Source organism: Maylandia zebra, linkage group LG7 (assembly GCF_041146795.1).
Source record: "Maylandia zebra isolate NMK-2024a linkage group LG7, Mzebra_GT3a, whole genome shotgun sequence".
Lineage (NCBI taxonomy): Eukaryota > Metazoa > Chordata > Actinopteri > Cichliformes > Cichlidae > Maylandia > Maylandia zebra.
The window spans coordinates 29,392,616-29,413,780 of NC_135173.1; the positions used below are offsets into that span (position 1 = coordinate 29,392,616).

General features: G+C 46.7%; 1 protein-coding gene across 7 annotated transcripts in view; it reads left to right on the forward strand.

Moving 5' to 3' along the window:
- apc (APC regulator of WNT signaling pathway) overlaps positions 1-21,165 on the forward strand; it is a 30,459-nt gene that overhangs the window by 6,560 nt on the left and 2,734 nt on the right. Inside the window, exons 2-17 of one of the 7 annotated variants that reach the window (XM_004556168.3) lie at positions 11,526-11,678; positions 13,784-13,871; positions 13,947-14,157; positions 14,498-14,606; positions 14,689-14,802; positions 14,874-14,948; positions 15,031-15,081; positions 15,172-15,258; positions 15,347-15,524; positions 15,601-15,801; positions 15,879-15,974; positions 16,092-16,231; positions 16,320-16,397; positions 17,638-17,754; positions 17,836-18,050; positions 18,133-21,088. In XM_004556168.3, coding sequence (XP_004556225.2) covers positions 11,544-11,678; positions 13,784-13,871; positions 13,947-14,157; positions 14,498-14,606; positions 14,689-14,802; positions 14,874-14,948; positions 15,031-15,081; positions 15,172-15,258; positions 15,347-15,524; positions 15,601-15,801; positions 15,879-15,974; positions 16,092-16,231; positions 16,320-16,397; positions 17,638-17,754; positions 17,836-18,050; positions 18,133-21,088 — 4,851 coding nt within the window. In that variant the 5' untranslated portion in view covers positions 11,526-11,543. The other 6 variants (XM_023155671.2, XM_023155670.3, XM_023155673.3 and 3 more) reach the window with 6 other exon arrangements.

Genomic DNA, 21,165 nt, shown 5'->3' on the forward strand with positions numbered 1-21,165 from the left:
TGCCAGCTGCCGTTAAACCCCGAAGAAGAAGAAGAAGAAGCAGCTGTGTCCCAGAATTCATAGCGCGGCCCAGCTCAGTTTCCAACAATGGCGGCAGCTAGTTAGTTTTAATATTACTCTTATTATTCTTTCTGGGTCACAAAATAAACGTTTAACATATTTTCAGCCGAGAATGTAGCTGTGTAAACCTCAAATATCGGCTCAGTTTATCAGGACACCGCATATTTTCAAAAGCGCTCCGACGTTTTCGGAGACGTCTGTTACCCACTAGCTCGATAGCTAGCCGGGGGCTAGGTCACTAGCGCGGTGAGAACACCGGACTCCCGGCAAATTGTTTTCAAACCCACCGCCGTCTTTCGCTACTCAGGTTAAATATATATGAGTCACTTAGAGAACTTAAAAATGTTGTTGTTTGGCTTTTTTTTTTTATTTTTTATTTTTTTTAGTATTTTATTTGTTCCTGAGTAAATCGGTTTGTCTGAGATTAAAGTTATAGTTTTTACACAGCTGAATAAACGTCAAGCAGACAGCTGATTATCAGAAGTGTGAGATGCTGGAGAATATACTCCGTTGTCCTGTTATATTTTAGATAGCAAGGAGTTTATTAAACTTCACCGAAACAATCTGCAAATTTCATTAAAATTGAATAAACTATCATCTTGTCTTTATTTTTAGTTAGCACCTTAAAAGCTTAAAGCTGTAAGCTAATGATAGTTATATAAGAGCATATGCTGCTGGTGCAATAAGCTGTAGTTTTACGTCCAGTGGATGATGATCTGATTAGTCGACTAATCGCATAAATAATCGGTGACTAGTCGACTATCAAAATAATCGTTTGTGGCAGCCCTACTGTGATGTTCACAATTCTGATGAAGTCACTGATAAATGATCAGAATTATAATATTTCTGACTGTCTGAGGCTAAGTTGAATCGAATCGGGACTTTGAAAACCGGAATCGAATGGATTATAGAAATCAGTGATGATACCCAGCCCTAGTGAGCAGCCTAGGCACGACAGAAGTGGATGTAGCTGCAATAGGAAAAGAACTATTGCTAACTTTTCTGTTATGTTAAGGCCTGATCCTTCTGAAATTCATAGCCAGTGCTCTGACACGGTGTCATCAATCTTTGAATGGTGAAAAAGCACAGTGTATCCAGAAAAACACATTAAATTATATAAATTATTATAAAATTTGTGTGTGCCTAACTTTTGTGCCAGTACGCCTAACTTTTTAAAGTTAGGTGTACCGGTACGCCCATGGCAAAAAGTTAGTCTAGAGCCCTGCTTATGGTCCAAAAAATACGTATTTGACTTTTTTATTTGGCACACTGCAGTTGAATGTTGCAAAGCACCTCTTTTTAACATCAGTGGATATTATACATGGTTATGGCTCAGGATATGTCAGCCCATTTCTACTGGAAATGCATTTTGGTTAAACTTTCAGCAAGGAATTTGCATTTGCACTGTTACATTTTTATATAGCTTTAATGCATATAAAAACAGCTACTTGTTTAAGTAAAATGAGTGGATGGGTGTTTTTTTGTGCTAGTAAAGTTGTGGAGTTGTATTTTGTCTCACAGAAATTATATAGTCAGTTATATCGTTATTGCAAATTTTCAAATGTATATCGTGATAAATATTTTTGGTCATATCTCCCTGCTCTACTTCCCACCTCGAAAAGTACTCTGCAAAATAGTCAAGAAACCTGCTGAAGGTGGAAGAAGCAAATTTGTTTGACTTGAGGCAAAAACACAAAAATATGTTGTCGAGATTGACCAGGTGACAAAGGAAAGAGATACGAGGAGCTGATGTGACCCAATGACATCACTCATTGTGTGTTGATGACATGAAGAGCAAACGGCGGAGGAGAGTCAGTGATGTTTACTCTCTGACATGTCCTCACAGTGCAGAAACTGTGTTATCCTTTAACCCACAGATGTTGAGCTCACCGTCTCATTTGATCTCTGAACCCACGTCTGTGTGTGCGTTGGTTAAAAACACTAAAAATGGTTCTTTGAGCTTTTATCAGTAAAATAAAGGTTCACCTTTTACTTGTGTGTGTGTGTGTGTGTGTGTCTCAATAACCCGGTCAGTCTGCCTGCAGAGCCTGCTGCAAAGCATGCTGGGAGCAGTGGGGGCTGCCCCTCCCTTCTTTGCCTATGTGTGTTTCTGGGCTGTGATTGGCTGCCTGAGAGCCCAGCTGACTGCACTCTGTCTCTCAGACGGAGAGAGAGGCAGGCTGATGGAGGCGAACGCGATGGGGTGAGCTGCCATTTTCTGTCTTTATCCTCTATCCCTCCATCCTTTTTCCTCCTTTGTATCTGCCAAGGAAGAGGAGGTGGACGGGAGGAAGTAGGAGGGGGGAGAGCGGAGGGAGGGTGGAGGTTTGGGGGGGGAGTTCCTTTCATTGTGCTGTTGTCGTTCTCCAGAGGATTTAATTCATCCTCTGTTTGTGCTGCAGACGAGGAGGAGGAGGAGGAGGAGGAGGAAGGGGGGGGGGGGTCGTTGAGAGACTGAGAGGATTGAGGGGGTGGGTGGGGGGTGATGATGGAGGGATGAAGAGGAGGAGGTTCAGAGATGATGGAAAGAGGAGGGAGAGAAAATGGCGTCTGGCTGGTGCAGGAAAGAAGAGATGTTGTCTGTCCTAGTTATTGATTGCTGTGTCAACGGCAATAATCAGCACCTGGATCAATAACTTTACCAGTATCATATGGTGTACTGTTATTTTAGTACTGTATGTAGTACTGCTGGATTCTTTGTTGGTGCAGCAAGTTCAATTTGATCTTCTGATTGTTCAAACCTGATCAGTGTGATCAGATATTTATGGATTGGTGCTGCAGAGGTCAGTGTGTCGCCTCACAGCAGGAAGGTTCCTGGTTCAGCTGGCACCAATCCTTTTGTGTGCAAAGGTTTCATTATGTATATCCCATCTAGTTAAGGGCACCCTGTTAGGTTATCTGTTGATTCTGTGGTTGTGGCGTAGATAAAGCACTGTGATTGGTCAGTAAGAGGTCAAACTATTTGTGCAGGTGGAGCTGAGAGGCTCCGCCCTCCCTCATTGTAACTGCGTTAGGACCTCCTGTGCTGATTGGCCGTCCTGTCACCAGGCAGGCAAATAGCTCGTTTTAATTACAATTTAGATGTTTCTATATTTAGCTCTGAAGATCATCAATAATCTAAGCTCTCTGTAATTTCAATTATTGACATGAAAGATCAGCTGACCCTCCAGATGTGATGTCATCATTGTGCCGAATTCATTTTAAGGTTAAACAGGAAGTGATGTCATATGTTTACAGTGGGGCAAAAAAGTATTTAGTCAGCCACCGATTGTGCAAGTTCCCCCACCAAAATGATGACAGAGGTCAGTAATTTGCACCAGAGGTACACTTCAACTGTGAGAGACAGAATGTGAAAAAAAAATCCATGAATCCACATGGTAGGATTTGTAAAGAATTTATTCGTAAATCAGGGTGGAAAATAAGTATTTGGTCAATAACAAAAATACAACTCAATACTTTGTAACGTAACCTTTGTTGGCAATAACAGAGGTCAAACGTTTACTATAGGTCTTCACCAGGTTTGCACACACAGTAGCTGGTATTTTGGCCCATTCCTCCATGCAGATCTTCTCGAGAGCAGTGATGTTTTGGGGCTGTCGCCGAGCAACACGGACTTTCAACTCCCGCCACAGATTTTCTATGGGGTTGAGGTCTGGAGACTGGCTAGGCCACTCCAGGACTTTCAAATGCTTCTTACAGAGCCACTCCTTTGTTGCCCGGGCGGTGTGTTTTGGATCATTGTCATGTTGGAAGACCCAGCCTCGTTTCATCTTCAAAGTTCTCACTGATGGAAGGAGGTTTTGGCTCAAAATCTCACGATACATGGCCCCATTCATTCTGTCCTTAACACGGATCAGTCGTCCTGTCCCCTTGGCAGAAAAACAGCCCCATAGCATGATGTTTCCACCCCCATGCTTCACAGTAGGTATGGTGTTCTTGGGATGCAACTCAGTATTCTTCTTCCTCCAAACACGACGAGTTGAGTTTATACCAAAAAGTTCTACTTTGGTTTCATCTGACCACATGACATTCTCCCAATCCTCTGCTGTATCATCCATGTGCTCCCTGGCAAACTTCAGACGGGCCTGGACATGCACTGGCTTCAGCAGCGGAACACGTCTGGCACTGCGGGATTTGATTCCCTGCCGTTGTAGTGTGTTACTGATGGTGACCTTTGTTACTTTGGTCCCAGCTCTCTGCAGGTCATTCACCAGGTCCCCCCGGTGTGGTTCTGGGATCTTTGCTCACCGTTCTCATGATCATTTTGACCCCACGGGATGAGATCTTGCGTGGAGCCCCAGATCGAGGGAGATTATCAGTGGTCTTGTATGTCTTCCATTTTCTGATGATTGCTCCCACAGTTGATTTTTTTCACACCAAGCTGCTTGCCTATTGTAGATTCACTCTTCCCAGTCTGGTGCAGGTCTACAATACTTTTCCTGGTGTCCTTCGAAAGCTCTTTGGTCTTGGCCATGGCGGAGTTTGGAGTCTGACTGTTTGAGGCTGTGGACAGGTGTCTTTTATACAGATGATGAGTTCAAACAGGTGCCATTCATACAGGTAACGAGTGGGGGACAGAAAAGCTTCTTACAGAAGACGTTACAGGTCTGTGAGAGCCAGAGATTTTCCTTGTTTGAGGTGACCAAATACTTATTTTCCACCCTGATTTACGAATAAATTCTTTACAAATCCTACCATGTGGATTCATGGATTTTTTTTTCACATTCTGTCTCTCACAGTTGAAGTGTACCTCTGGTGCAAATTACTGACCTCTGTCATCATTTTAGGTGGGGGAACTTGCATAATCGGTGGCTGACTAAATACTTTTTTGCCCCACTGTAGCTGATCTGGGGGTTACACTTAGAATCACATGACCAAATTATCAGGTGCTCTTACAGATCAAAAATGTCATTGGTGAGCTGTGTGCTGCAGTAAAATACAACATTGCTCAGCTCAGGTCTTGTTCTGACATATGGCATAGAAACTAAACATTTAACAGTGTTTCCTGAAAACCCTCTCTTGTCTCATCATTTCCTAATTACATTTAATTTTACAATAATGGATTCCACAGCAGTGGGGAGTAGATGTCATCAAAGTAGATTTCTTTCTGAAAGTGCTGTAACTAAGCTTAAGAATGTAATTCACTCGCTGTTATCATCTTCAATGCTTTGTATCAACACAAAGCAGAGCAGCTACCTGAACGCTACTCCAACAGAGGTTGGTTATCTTGTTAATAATTTTACCTCCTCACTATGTATGGATACTGTAGCTCCAGTGAAAAAGAGAGCCTTAAATCAGAAGTACTTGTCGCCCTGGTTTAACCTTCAAACGCGCACCTTGAAGCAGATAACTCGTAAGCTGGAGAGGAAATTCTAAATCATTAATTTAGAATTTAGCCTGGAAAGTAATTAAAATTACCCTGGGTGGGTAGGGGGTGGCAGCAGTCTTCCACTCCAACCTCTGGAGCCAGACAGCATTTTAATTCATTTTAAAGCAGGATGCTTAACCTTGTCCACCCTAGTTGAAAAACTGAAAAAACACTGTTAATTCTTATTATCTATCGTCCACGTGGGCCTTACACAGAGCTTATGTCTTATTTAATGCTTAGGTCAAACAAAATGCAATGTTCTGAAGACAGTTTAATATGTCAATTAGTGATGTCCAGCAGGTGAAAATGCAAGCTCCATGAACACGCACAGCTGTGGATTCCAGCTGCTTCGATGTTATATGTATGATTTCTATACATTTTACGTCAGATAAAAACTTTGGTTGTAAGCTTCAGATAATTATTTAATAAAAGCTAGATATTTTAAATGAGAATGAGAAAGTATTTCTTTGTGCCCCCCTTTCCCTGTTAATGCCCTACCTGGCCCCCTGGCAAAACTTTGCTAGACCCGCCCCTGCACAGTTACCAGCTGTCAGCTACTTAGAAATAAAGGATCCTGGTGTTATTTGTCTCTCAGAAACAGTTCATAACTTCCCTACAACTCATTCATGTCACCTGTTCAGCTCTGATGATTCAGTAAGGACATCTCCTGGTTTCATCTTCATGTTTCCCTCTCACCAGATAACCAAACCAATATCATGACCAGCAGCTTTACAGCTGTGTCTCCAGCAAACATCAGCTACTAGAAAGTAATATTAAATACATTCTAACAAAAGCTGATCAAGCTTAAACGTGCTGCTGTTGTTTAGCGCGACATCTGCTGGTTTCCTCTTTCTGGCGCAAAGTGGGCGATAAACAAACAAGAGAGACGATCAGCTGATCATTGATCCGTTTGTAACTCCGAAATGACAACACAGGCACGGCTTCTTCAAGACGGGCGCTTCGCTACATTTATTGAACGCCGTGAAAACTACAAACATAAAACACAAAGGCTTTAAGCACTTCAGTCTATCAAAAGTAACACTTGTGCTTTAACAACAAAAATTACCTCGTGGCCGCCTGCCACTTCGGAGGTCCTAGAAGAATAGCTTTACAGTCTTGTGCATTCTAAATTAAAACATAAAATAATTAGAACACCATACATTACAAATTTTCACAATATCACAATACAGTTATGGCAAATGACAAATACCTTGTACCACTGGTAGACTAACCAGGCCTTTGCAGATAGCTCGCTGGACTCCTTAGCGTGATTATTAAACGTGGGCTCACAGCCTATACTATCACGCCCAAACCTCGCGATAATAGCGGTGTAACAAAACTGGTTCTTTGTGACAAGATAAACACACCCTTACAATATTGACCACAGAAACGTACGAGCAAGAACATTTTAACTGCTGGAACCATCTATTAAACTTCTTTATACATAAGCCATTTCTGTGACACTTACACCGTTTCATGATTGAAGTAGCAACAGGAGAGGGAGGGGAGAGAATGAGAGGCAGCTGTGCAACGTAACGACAGAATAAATCCAGCTTTGTGTCTTTTTCCAATCAAATCAAATCACTTTTATTGTCACATCACATGTGCAGGTACATTGGTACAGCACATGTGAGTGAAATTCTTGTGTGCGAGCTTCACAAGCAACAGAGTTGTGCAAAATACAATAATGTAAACAAGCAAAATACAAGAATGGCTACATCTGAAACTAATAAATATATGTACAATATATAATAGTATATGCATTTCTGGATGTGTATACTAAATATTTTTCTGTGTGTGTGTGTGTACACATATTTTACAAATTAAATAGAGTAAACAATGAATAGAATATATAAAATAAATAAAATAAAATATACAGAGTGAGACATGTGCAAAACAGTGGCATTACTGTACAGTATGGAGTGCATAATGTTGAAGTTCCAGTAGTGAAGCTGAGGTGTCTATGACGTGTTCAGCAGTCTGATGGCCTGGTGGAAGAAGCTGTCTCTCAGTCTGCTGGTTCGGGACCGGATGCTGCAGAACCTCCTTCCTGATGGAAGCAGTCTGAACAGTTTATGGCTGGGGTGACTGGAGTCCTTGATGATCCTCCCCGCTTTCCTCAGGCACCGCTTCCTGTAGATGTCTTGGAGGGAGGGAAGCTCACCTCCAATTATCTGTTCAGAGCACCGCACTACTCGCTGGAGAGCTTTGCGGTTGTAGGCGGTGCTGTTGCCATACCAGGTGGTGATGCATCCAGTGAGGATGCTCTCAATGGCACAGTGATAGAAGGTCCTGAGGATGCGGGGGCTCATGCCGAATCTTTTCAGTCTCCTGAGAAAGAAGAGGCGCTGCTGGGCCTTCTTCACTGTTTTGTTTGTGTGTACTGACCACGTAAGATCCTCAGCCAGATGTACGCCAAGGAACCGGAAGCTGCTCACTCTCTCCACAGCAGCGCCGCTGATGGTGATGGGGGTGTGTACTTCTCTGCACCTCCGGAAGTCCACTATCAACTCCTTTGTCTTTGCGACGTTGAGGGTGAGATGGTTGTCTTGACACCAGTGGGTCAGGGCGCTGACCTCCTCCCTGTAAGCCGTCTCATCACCGTTGGTGATAAGACCCACCACTGTAGTGTCGTCCGCAAACTTCACAATGATGTTGGAGCTGTTAGTGGCTGTGCAGTCGTAGGTGTAGAGTGAGTACAGGAGAGGGCTCAGTACACACCCCTGTGGAGCACCAGTGTTCAGTGTGACGGGGGATGAGGTGATGCTGCCCAGTCTGACCACTTGGCGTCTGTCAGACAGGAAGCTAAGGATCCAGCTGCAGAGGGAGCTGCTCAGTCCTAGATCCTGCAGTTTCCTGTCCAGCTTCGAGGGAACGATGGTATTGAATGCTGAGCTGTAATCTACAAACAGCATTCTCACATACGTGTCTCTCTTCTCCAGGTGTGAGAGGGCAGTGTGTAGTGTCAGGGCTATGGCATCATCAGTGGACCTGTTGTGGCGGTATGCGAACTGTAGAGGGTCCAGTGAGTCGGGTAGTGCAGAGCAGATGAAGTCCCTGACCAGCTTCTCGAAGCATTTGCTTACGATGGGGGTCAGGGCTACAGGTCGCCAGTCGTTCAATGAGGAGATGGTGGAGGATTTGGGTACAGGGACGACGGTGGCCATTTTGAAGCAGGCTGGGACTACAGACAGAGAGAGGGAAAGGTTGAAGATGTGTGTGAACACTCCAGCCAGCTGAGCCGCGCATGACTTGAGGACGCGGCCGGGAATCCCGTCCGGACCAGTAGCTTTGCGTGCGTTCACCTTCCTGAAGCACCTCCGCACATCCTCCTCAGACACAGTGTGCGCACTGACGTCATCCGCGGTGCGCACACTGTCCGGTCTCACCCCCATTCTAGCTGAATTACGGGACAAACTGTTCCTTTTCAGCTCAACACGAAACGCGTAACATTTTCTCTGAATGCGGGACGATTCCGTCTTTTTACGGGACGGTTCAACATCAGTAACATCAAAGCAGCCACCTAGCTGTATAGAAACTCCGTCATGCTAGCTAGTAGTGATATGCAATACCACTGATTTCCTTTCCAATCCGATACCAAGTAAAATTCAGGGTGGTATCGATGATACTAATCCGATACGATACTTTGTACAAAAACGTATTTTATTTATTGCATCTTTTATTGTATCTCAAATTACAGCGTCATAATGATTACAGGACATCAGATTACTTGTTCTTACTTAATAATGCAGAATTAATCATATAGAAATAAAAAACCTGAAGTTGTGCGCTATTTGAACACCTTGCTCGCCTGCAGCACTAAAGGACTCCGTGAGAGACGTTTGTCTTGCCCTAGCAGCACCTGTCCCTGTCCACTCCTCCTCTTCAGTTCACCTCAACATACGATCGTCTTTTTCTGTGATATGATTTGCTCTGAGATGTTTGACAAGGTTAGTGGTGTTGCCACAACACCTCACTTTCTTGCCACATGTATCGCAAACCACGTCTCGGCTGTTTGTGGATGTAAAATACGTCCGCACATGACTCCATTTATGTTCAGCCATTGTTGTGAGTGCGCACGCCAAGGGGCTGCGAGGCATTTATACAGCCGTATTTCGCACATGACTATGAAAGGTGGAAGAGGAAGTAGTTCCTTCCAATGTAGACAATCCGAATGATATAGTTTCTTTCCACTGTGTTCTTGTTAATGATAAACTACAAATTTACCCTAAATTACTAAAATATCGATATTTTAATGTGAGAATCGATTCTAGAACATAAATGACTGGTATCGGAGGAATCGATATTTCAGTATCGATCCGTACATCCCTACTAGCTAGCATGCAGTACGAGTTATTGCAACTGACTAAAAAGTCAGCACAACGAAAATAAACTCTACCTAAACGAAATCTGAGGAAGCACCGCCATAGCCATCACCAAACAACTGAGTTATTTTTACACACCGACCAGCATCTGGCCAATCCACCACCTTTCATTGTTTATACCGTTACAAAGAAGAAGAAAAAAAAGAAGTCACCGGGCCACCGAGCAAATGCCCAGTATGCCCGATGGCCAGGTTAACGTGCCATCAGTTAACCCGCATGCGTGCCAACTGTGGCACGCGTGCCTAGGGTTGCCGACCCCTGATTTAGTCTTTTTCTCCAATGAATCTTTCTGAGTTAACTTCAGCAATTACTTTCTCCTTCAACCTCCATCATCAAACCATCAACATGTCTTTTAGACTTTATTCCTACAAGACTGCAGTCCTGTACTACAAGCCTTCAAGCCAGCAGTAGTTAAACTGTTATTTAAAGAGCCATCTGTTGACCCAGCTGTCTTAGCTAATTACAGGCCAATCTCCAACCTTCCTTTCATAACAAGAATCCTTGAAAGAGTAGTTGTCAAACAGCTAACAGATCATCTGCAGAGGAATGGTTTATTTGAATAGTTTCAGTCAGGTTTCATAGCTCATGACAGCACAGAAACAGCTTTAGTGAAGGTTACAAATGATCTTCTTATGGCCTCTGAGAGTGGACTCGTCTCTGTGCTTGTCCTGCTAGACCTTAGTGCAGCGTTCGATACTGTCGACCATAATATTCTATTAGAACAAATAGAGCATGATGTAGGTATTACAGGTACTGTGCTGCAGTGGTTTGAATCATATCTATCTAATAGACTCCAATTTGTTCATGTGGTGGTCCTCTTCACACTAAGGTTAATTATGGAGTTCCACAGGGTTAATGTTAATAATGTTGATAATAAAATAATAATACCATATGAACAGCTGCACAGCATCATGGGAAACAACAATAAAGCAGGCTGTTTATGATGTCACTGCAGATATTTGTGTTCTAAAACGCAGTATGGGAGGAAGTGAGCACTGAGCGTGCTCTGAAGGATGACGCTACTTCAGAGGTCGTCGTCTTCACCCTCATTTGCTGGGACACCATGGTCTGTAACGCTGTCGCTCGAGTGTTTCATTTCATTTTTGATCGCCCACTCTGTTCCAGCCACATGATTGGCGGAAACAGTGTTGTTCTCTCATTGGCCTTCCACGCTGTCCTTCGAAACGTGGAGGAATAAGGTCTGTCAACTTTGTCATGTCTCACTTTTCTTTCGAGGAAAAGTTCCTCAATGATTTATCGTCATTTTAATTTTACACGTTGGTTCTGATCTTTTGTGACATTATCTCCTGTGACGCTTATACTGCGGTCACACTGTCTCTGTACCATTGCCATGGTAACATGTTGCAGGGTCCATTAATAGTAGTCTTTGTACAGAGGTTTGCTCTGGGACACAAGAAGTGTCAGTAACTGCTGCACTTCATCATTATTATCTTCAACAGACCAGCTGTTCCCATATGGGTGGGGCTTCAGGTGTGGGTGGGGCTTTTGAGTGGTGGTTCTCATGTTTATGCAGATGTTTTGTGCTGCAGATCAGTAAGCTTATTGATTACTGGCTGCTGGCATCTCTTTAATAAAACTTTATTAGTATCTAAGTTCAGGTATTGTTGTTGAGTTCAACTCCGCCTTTGAAAACACGTAAACACTCCTGTCCTTGCCCACATGCACTCTGATTGGCTGCTGTCTGTCTGCAGGTCACACTCGGGTCCAACATGGCGGCGGCGTCGTATGACCAGCTGCTGAGGCAGGTCGAGGTGTTAAAGATGGAGAACTCAAACCTGAGACAGGAGCTGCAGGACAACTCCAACCACCTGACCAAGCTGGAGACAGAGGCCTCCAACATGAAGGTGAGTGCTTATCTGAGCAGGTGCTGCTCTGTGTGCGTGCCTGTGTGTGTGTGCGTGTGTGTGTCTAATGGTTTAAATATATTGATCAGTCAGGCTCTGTAGGTGGCAGCGCTCACATCAGAAACATCAGATGTTCAAATGTTCCCTCAAACTTCCAGTTAAAACTGCAAACAGATAAGATTTAAATAAAGTTTTTTCAGTCTGACTCACAGCTGTTTTAAACTTTATCAATCTGTTCCAGTTCTCTTCTTGAAGTTGATTATCTGCTAAAGCTGAATTTCTGTTTGCCATAAGAGGGCGCAGTGACCACAACTCAGTGTAAAGACTGTATTAAAATGATGGCCATTAAAATTAATAAAGGCTTTTTTTTTTTTTTTTTTTTTTTAAAACTTATCACTAGGGATGGGTACCGGTATCCGGTGCCATGATGGCACCGGTTCTGACATAAACGGTAGTAACCAGACCGAAAAGCAGCGCACATTTCGGTGATTTTTTTTTTCGGTGCTTTTTTTTTTTCCTGAGATGTCATACACTTTGGATTCTAGCCAATCATTTTACCTTTGCAAGTGTAGTAGGCGGGCCCAGGTACGTACGTTCTTTTAGAGCAGAGCTACAGATTAAAAACGCCCAAGGTGAAGCGGTCAGAGGTCTGGCTGTACTTCACAGCAAAAGCTGCAAACTCAGCAGCCTGCAACAAGTGCTTTAAGGTGATACTGTGCAAAGGAGGTAACTCCTCGAATCTGATGAAACACCTGGTGACGCATAGCGTTTTTTTTATAAGCTGAGAAATGCGCCGTATTTGATAGCTTGCTGCGAGACCTCACGCCGTGCACATCTACTGCGGGTGTGGTGCCTGTTATCGGACCGGAGTTAGCAACATCCCCCAAAAACACGAAGAGGAGAGTCCTGGCCCCTAGCCCTGCCAGTGTAGCAGAAATGATGACGGATGATGATGCAGCAGCAGCTGTTCTTCTCTGCGTGAGTAGCTTAATGTTGTTCATGTGTAATTTAGGTTGAGTAGGCTAACCACGTTATTACATTAATGCATGTAAGGTGAACTAGCAAACATCATCATAGCTACATGCGGCTGTCTTCTTGTTTGATGGCAGATACTCCTTTCACCCTGGCCAAAAAGGCTAAAATGACCAAAGAAAAAGTGGAAAACAGTTAAACATGAGAGGTTTTTGGACAAAGTTTGTGTTCTCCATTCTTTAAGCACCGGTTTGAGCACCGGCACCGTTTCAAAAGTACCGGTTTGGTACTGGTATCGGATAAAACCTAAATGATACCCATCCCTACTTATCACAGGGTGTCACATGTGTGTTCATACGTGTGGCCACGCCCCTGCTGTTGCAGTGATTAGTCAGCTGACTGCAAGAGCAAAACTTTATGCGTGTGTGTGTGTTTGTTTTGCGCTCTCTCTCTTGCTCTTTCTCTCTGCGTATGCAACCGGTGTCTCTCGCCCTAAGGCCTAGAATAGCTGCACTGCTGTTTTTGTCCAATCACGTGCTGCGGACCGGGAGAATGAGCTCGTTGTTGTTGGTCAGAATGAGGCGTCAGAGGATCTTTGGCGTGATATGGAGGAAACGGGCAGAGTGAGCACTCTGTCCTTTTAACTCTTTTTCCATCAGTTTTCTTCTTCCTGTTTGCAGCATTTTGTCCTCTTCCTCTCTTCCCTGTGATTTTACTGAACTTCGATTCTTCATATTTTTCCTGCTCCGTGGAGCTCATCCTGCACGTTTTCAGCGTGTTGGAGTTTCTCTCGTGGTCGGTCATCTTGAAGTTGGATCTTTATTGTTCATGTTTTTTGTTCTCGTTATTGTCCCGTCCTTCGTCTCCAAACACACCCTCACTTCCTACTTCCTGTTTCCCATTTCCTGGTTTGTGTCGATGAGTGAAGACGGTCAGAGTGAGTTTGGTTTCCATCATGTCTCTGTTTGAACGCTGCCGACTCATCGTGGTGAGTGATCTCTGCTTTATTCTGAAAGCGACGCGTTTTGTTCTGTGTGCTGCAGAAACAGCGTGTGAGTGTGTGAGAGAGAGTATTAGAGGGTCAGAGTAGGAACTGATTTCATCCTCTTTGTTTTCTTTCTCATTGTGAGCAGGAAGTGCTGAAGCAGCTTCAGGGCACCATAGAAGAAGAGTCTGGGGAGGCTTGTGGCTCTCAGCTGGAGCTCATTGGACGGTTAAAAGGTGAGTCTGACACATCCAGACGCAGGTCGAAGAAGAAGCAGCTCAGCATGTGCTCACTGAGTTTCCCACCCTCAGAGCTGAGTCTTGATTCGGCCGGCTTTAAGTCCCGATCCCGCCCTCTCCTAGCCCCCGGCTCCACCTCCTCATCCTCTGGAGCTCCTGTAGGAGCAGTGGGAGGCTCCGGAGCTCCAGGCCCCTCAACAAGTGCTGCCTTTCCCAGGAGAGGGCTGCCATCTGCGGGCAGAGACGGCCACGACCGCTGCCTGGAGGAGCTGGAGAAAGAGAGGTAATACTGCGTAGCAGTTAGAGCACTACAGAGTACTGAGAGTACTGTAGATACTGAGAACACAGAGAGAATACAATGGAGTAGTGAAAGTATTGAGAGTACTATGAGCATGTTTACGCTAAGCTACAAATGCACACAGTAATGCTTTAGAGGTATTACTGAGGATACTGCTGATGTAGTAGAACCTACATATATCACAGAATATCAAATGGTCAAATTGTTTTTAGCTGATGCAGAAGGTCAGACTATTCAGTTTTCTAATTGTTTCTATGTTTTATTTGCTTCATTTGTTTTTCCCGCCTATTTCTCCTGCCCTGTGATTGGCTGCTGCCCTTGGCAGGTCTCTCCTATTGGCGGAGCTGGATAAGGAGGAGAAGGAGAAGGACTGGTACTACGCTCAGCTGCAGGATCTCACCAAGAGGATCGACAGTCTGCCGCTCACTGGGAATGTAAGAACTCCTGCAACGGTGTGGGAGTGGGCTAGAGTCAAACTGGTTAATGTTAATGTGTTAATGAGGGCATCCGTGTCAGTTCTCTCTACAGACAGACTTAAATCGCCGTCAGCTTGAGTATGATGCCCATCAGCTGCGAACAGCGATGGAGAAGCAGCTGGGCTCCTGTAAGGAGATGGAGAGGAGAGCTCAGGTAGGAGGAGCTCACCTGCGTCTGTACCCGTATCTGTAAATGTGTTTTGACACCTGTACTCTGTGTTTCAGACTCGCGTGGCTCGGATACAGCAGATAGAGAAAGACATCCTGCGGCTCGGGGCCCGGCTGCAGGTAACCTCACCTGTAAGGATCATATGCAAACACCTCACCTTACACGCTCATCTGTTACCCAGCCTGCGCCTCACTTTCTCTCCTTTCTCTCCAGGTTGAAGGTGCTCAGGGGGCGAGCGAAAGCAGCGGATTGGCTGGGGCGCAGGTGAGCAACTCGTCATGTAACATCACTTGGAATCTTTACTTTGGAATCTCTTCTTTGAACCTGATTTTTAAACCGTCACTCCTGCTGCAGAGCGCAGGCACTCGTTTGGATACCGAGCCAGCCAATGAGACGAGCTATTCTGTGCCTCGGCGAATCACCAGCCATCTGGGAACCAAAGTAAGTCTCCTTGACAACAAAACTGCTTCACCTGCGTACCGTTTAACAGTGTCTCACATGCGGGGTACACCTGTGTCACCCCTGGCAGGTGGAGATGGTGTACAGCCTGCTGTCCATGCTGGGGACACACGATAAGGACGACATGTCACGGACGCTGCTCGCCATGTCAAGCTCACAGGACTCGTGCATTGCTATGCGTCAGTCTGGCTGTCTGCCGCTGCTCATTCAGCTGCTGCATGGCAACGACAAGGACTCCTTGTTGCTAGGTAACGGTCAAGTCGTTCAGTAGTGATACATATGCCTGTTGTCATGTGACCTCACTCGTTTTCTTGTGTTGCCTAGGTAACTCCCGTGGCAGTAAGGAGGCGCGCGCACGGGCGTCAGCGGCGCTCCACAACATTGTGCACAGTCAGCCGGACGATAAGAGAGGGCGGCGAGAGATCAGAGTGCTCCACCTGTTGGAGCAGGTGCGCCATTACTGCGAGGCATGCTGGACCTGGCAGGAGAATCATGAGAGGGGTGTCGACCAGGAGGACAACCCCAGTGAGTGAAGTCACACACGTGCCCACCAGTGAGCAGTCAGCAGATGTTATGTGTGTAATGTGTGTGTGTCTTCTCAGTGCCGTCCCCTGTGGAGCATCAGATTTGTCCAGCCGTCTGTGTCCTCATGAAGCTGTCCTTTGACGAAGAGCATCGGCACGCCATGAACGAGCTCGGTGGGTTTCTCTGGGTTTGCCTCCCTGTTTCCCGCTCCGTCTCATTTCCTGAACCGTCTTTCCTGCTCCTTGCTTCCTGTTTCCTGTTGCTCACACTGGGGTGTTCTGTCCCTGCAGGCGGTCTGCAGGCGGTGGCGGAGCTGCTACAGGTGGACTGCGAGATGTTCGGTCTGAGCAGCGATCACTACAGCATCACTCTGCGGCGATACGCTGGCATGGCACTCACCAATCTCACCTTTGGAGATGTAGCCAATAAGGTAAGAGGAACTTAATTTACTTTTTCGACTGATTAACCAATCAGATGAAAGGAAGATGATGACCCTCGTGTTGTATTTTTTTTTTCAGGCCACTTTGTGCTCTATGAAGGGCTGCATGCGAGCAATGGTCGCTCAGCTCAAGTCTGAGAGTGAAGACCTGCAGCAGGTAAGCACACATGGCTCCACCGCCAACCCATTATGTCACAGCGTTAGGGCTGCTCAATTAATCGAATTTTAATCACGATTACGATCTGGGCTTTCAACGATCATTAAAAATGACTGAGCCGATTATTAGCCCCTCCCTCATTTATCCGCGACACCTTAAAGGCCGGTCCGTGAAAATATTGTCGGGCATAAACCGGTCCGTGGCGCAAAAAAGGTTGGAGACCGCTGATTAAGAGGACCCGAGGGAAGCTCGGAAAGCTAAGCAGAAGTTATTTGGAGAGTGACTGCCGTTGGTTGAAAAGAGAGTTAAAAAAAAAAAAACTTCAGTGGTGTTGCACACTATTTTATATTATTTTTTTTAAAGTCATTGTTAACCCTTTAAAGCCGGTCAGAGCAGCACGCTCCGTTTTGCGTAACTATTGTTAAATCCCTGTAGAACCTGAACCGTGTAAGCTAGCGCAATAATTTGTTTTGCATATGAAACCGGAGGAGTTGTACTTACATCTGATGCCATCAGCTTGTCCTCGGTCACGGTTTCGTTCCACATATAGCTTTGCAAAAATTGCATAAAAAGCGCTTGCAGGAACAAAAACATAATATTCCAGAAACACGCTTTGCCGTTCCTATCAGCTGTTCGTAACACTTCCCACAGTGAAATGATGCACATGCTGTTTTCTTTGCAAATTTGCATCATAGGATTGTTTTTTGTTTTTCCTGCAGTATATAAAAATTGCTGTATCTCCAAAATAAAACTATGAAGACACTCAAAATAAATTTCCTGTGGTGGGAAACTATTTTTTGCAACTTTATTGTATTTAAAGTTTTGAGGGATAAACCTCTTAAATTTCTCCAAGTAGAAATATATGTAAACAAAACAAAAGCGATTTTCAATTTTTTTTGTAGTTTATTGCACTTTTTTGCAATTTATGTAATTACTATGGACTTAATGCATACATATTATTAAAATATGGGCTATAACAGTTGTATTGATGTATAGCAACTTGAAATGCTCCCACAAATGGCACTACAGCATGTAAAAAAAATAATATAAGCTCTGGTGGACTTGGTTCTATAGTAGGTCTTAAAGGGTTAAATAAATATCGTCAAATAATCGTGATCTCAATTTCAGTGAAAATAATCGTGATTATCATTTTTGCCATAATCCAGCAGCCCTACACAGCGTCCACCTGTCCTTTAGAAAGATTTGTTAAGTGACCCCTTGCTGTGATTCGCTGTTTCAGGTGATAGCTAGCGTGCTGAGGAACCTGTCCTGGCGTGCTGATGTTAACAGTAAGAAGACGCTACGTGAGGTCGGCAGTGTCCGAGCGCTGATGGGCTGCGCTCTCGAGGTGCAGAAGGTAAACGTTCTGTTCTTCTCCTGTTAATGTATCTACACTAAGCATGCTCTGAAACCATTTCTTCTTCCTGTCCTTCTACAGGAGTCGACGCTGAAGTCTGTACTGAGTGCGCTCTGGAACCTGTCGGCTCACTGCACAGAGAATAAGGCTGATATCTGCGCTGTGGACGGTGCTCTGGCGTTTTTGGTGGGGACACTGACGCATCGCAGCCACACCAACACACTCGCCATAATTGAAAGTGGTGGTGGCATCCTGCGAAACGTCTCAAGCCTTATCGCCACCAACGAGGCGCACAGGTAAAGTAAACTTGGGTAAACAAAGCGTTGGATATGAACTTGCACTGTCTCTCTGACTATTCTCCCTGTTCTTGTCCTGCAGGCAGATCCTACGGGAACATGGCTGCCTGCCAACGCTGCTGCAGCACCTGAAGTCTCACAGCCTGACCATTGTGTCCAACGCCTGTGGCACGCTCTGGAACCTCTCTGCCCGCGACACCAAAGACCAGGAGGCCCTCTGGGAGCTGGGCGCCGTGGGCATGCTGCGCAACCTCATCCATTCACGCCATAAAATGATCGCCATGGGCAGTGCCGCTGCGCTGCGTAACCTGATGGCCAACCGCCCAGCACGCTACAAGGATGCCAGCGTGGTGTCTCCTGGTGCAGGCGCCCCATCACTACAGGCCCGTAAACAGAAAGCTTTATTCGAGGAGCTGGATGCACAACAGCTGTCGGAGACCTTCGACAACATCGACAACCTGAGCCCCAAGGCGGCGCACAGGAAGGGGCGGGGCTGTAATGGTGCCACAGGAGGAGCAGGCAGCGTCACGCGCTCATATACCAACACGCCGGTGCTATCGAGCCCAAAGAATGGAGACGGATCAAAGAGGGCAAGCGAGGAAGCAGCATACACTCGCTCAGTGTTCCCGCCCAGCGTGCGGGCGTCCAGCGACAGCCTTAACAGTGTGACGAGCGCTGATGGTTACGGCAACCGTGGGAAGACCAAACCGTCCTCTGAACCCTTCTACTCGTCAGACGAGAGCAGCGCTAACAAGTGTTGTGTCTACAGGAAGTACCCAGCTGATCTGGCCCATAAGATACGCAGCGCCAACCACATGGCGGACGATGACGGCGGAGAGCTGGACACGCCCATAAACTATAGCCTCAAGTACTCTGACGAACAGCTGAACTCTGGGCGCCAGAGCCCTAATCATCGCGGCGCCATTGAGAGCGATGATGACAGTGAGCAGGACGCCAGACTGAGGAGGAACGACGGCAGTGATTCAGCAGCCGGTAGCGGGCACATGGCAGCAGTTTCGCCTCCACGCTATGTCGTTGTCACAGCAACATCGAATTATGGTACAGAGTCTACGACCGAGCAGCCAATCGACTACAGCTTAAAGTACGGCACTGATGCCACACGTAAAAAGCTCTTCAAACCAGAGGAGACCGCCTCCTCCTCTATTCCACCACCCCCATCAAACTCTGCCAGCAAGCTCCGCCCACCACCTCCTCCCAGCACCCGGGGGGCGCCAAAAAGCAACCAGGAGTCGACACAGACATACTGCGTAGAGGACACACCCATCTGCTTCTCCAGAGGCAGTTCGCTATCCTCGCTGTCCTCTGAAGAGGAGGAAGACGGTGATGTCATAACAAGAAAGAGGAAAGGGGGGAGCGGCGGCGGTATCGACTACCCGACACTCCCTGTCAGTGAGAAGGACGCACATGAGCAGCAGCAGCGAAAAGAGGCTGAGAGCCAGACCACTGCTGCACCATCCACACGGGGGCGCCGTAGCCACCACCACCACCATAGCCATCATCATCACCACCATCACCATGTGAGTTCATCAGGCGCAAGGACTCCTAAGAGCCCGCCGGAGCAGCCGTACGCTCAGGAGACACCGCTGATGTTCAGCCGCTGCACGTCCGTCAGCTCGCTCGAGAGCTTTTCCACCTCCTCCATTGCCAGCTCCGTGCGTTCCAGCGAGCCCTCCAGCGGCATGCCGAGCGGCGTGGTGAGCCCCAGTGACCTGCCCGACAGCCCAGGTCAGACCATGCCACCAAGCCGTGCCAAGACACCACCACCGCCGCAGAAGACGAAGGAGGAGGAAAAGGCCAAGAAGAAGGATGAGGAGGAAAGCAGTGCCGACGTACTGCTGCACTTTGCCACCGAGAGCACGCCGCATGGCTTCTCCCGTGCCTCCAGTCTGAGCGCACTCAGTCTGGATGAGCCCTACATTCCCGCGGAGATGAAAAAGAAGAAAGAGGAGGATGAGGGTGGGGTTGAGGAGAGGAAGGAAGAGCCTCCTAAACCCATCCTTGATGAATCAGATGATGACGATGACATTGAGATCCTGGAGGCATGTATCAACATGGCCATGCCCAAATCATCACGGAAACCAAAGAAGCAGCAGCAAGCAGCACCACGGAAACCAAGCCAGCTTCCTGTCTACAAAATCCTCTCACCTCAAAGCCGTGCCCAACCGCAGCCCAGGAAGGACATGCCGCCGCCGGAGGAGGTGCCCAGAGTTTACTGTGTGGAGGGAACGCCGCTCAACTTCTCCACTGCCACGTCTCTTAGTGATCTGACCATTGACTCCCCACCCAATGAGCAGATGGGAGCGGGCCTCGTACCTGTAGCCCAACCCACCTCTGCCCCTAGGAGAAGGGCAGGGTTTCCTGAGGGCGAGAACGGAGATGACATTCTTGCCGAGTGCATTAGTGCTGCCATGCCCAAAGCCAAACCCAGGAAGCCTGTCAGAGCAGCGGCAAACAGCGAGCACTTGCAAACCCCGCCTTTACCGCCTCCTCTCCCTCCAACGGCCCCGTCTCCCCTTGGCCCGCAGCAGCAGAAGAAGAAGCCAACATCGCCTGTGAAGCCGATGCCTCAGCGGGCGCTGTATGGCGTCACCACAACAGCAGCTGCAAAAGCAAAGCCGGGATTCGCATTTGACTCGCCGCGCCACTACACGCCGATTGAAGGAACGCCATGCTGCTTCTCACGCAATGACTCACTGAGCTCGCTGGACTTTGATGAAGAGGATGGCGGCGAGAAGGACGAAGAAGAAAAGAAGGCAAAAGAAGAAGAAGGCAGGAAGAAGAAGCAGCAGACAGCTGCCGTTTTTCCACGCACAAAACCACCGACCAATCAGACGGCCACGGACGAGAAGCAGAAGTTCGCTATTGAGGACACGCCCGTATGCTTCTCCAGGAACTCCTCGCTGAGCTCACTGAGCGACATCGACCAGGAGAACAACAACAAGGAGTTTGCCCCACCCCCGCCGGAGCAGCAAGACAAAGGCAAAGAGGGGGCAAAGTCTCCACCCCCTCCAGCAGAGGTGTGTCTAGATACTTGAGTAAAGTACTTAGAGCAGAGAGTACACAGAGTAGTACTCAGTGTAGAGAGTACACAGAG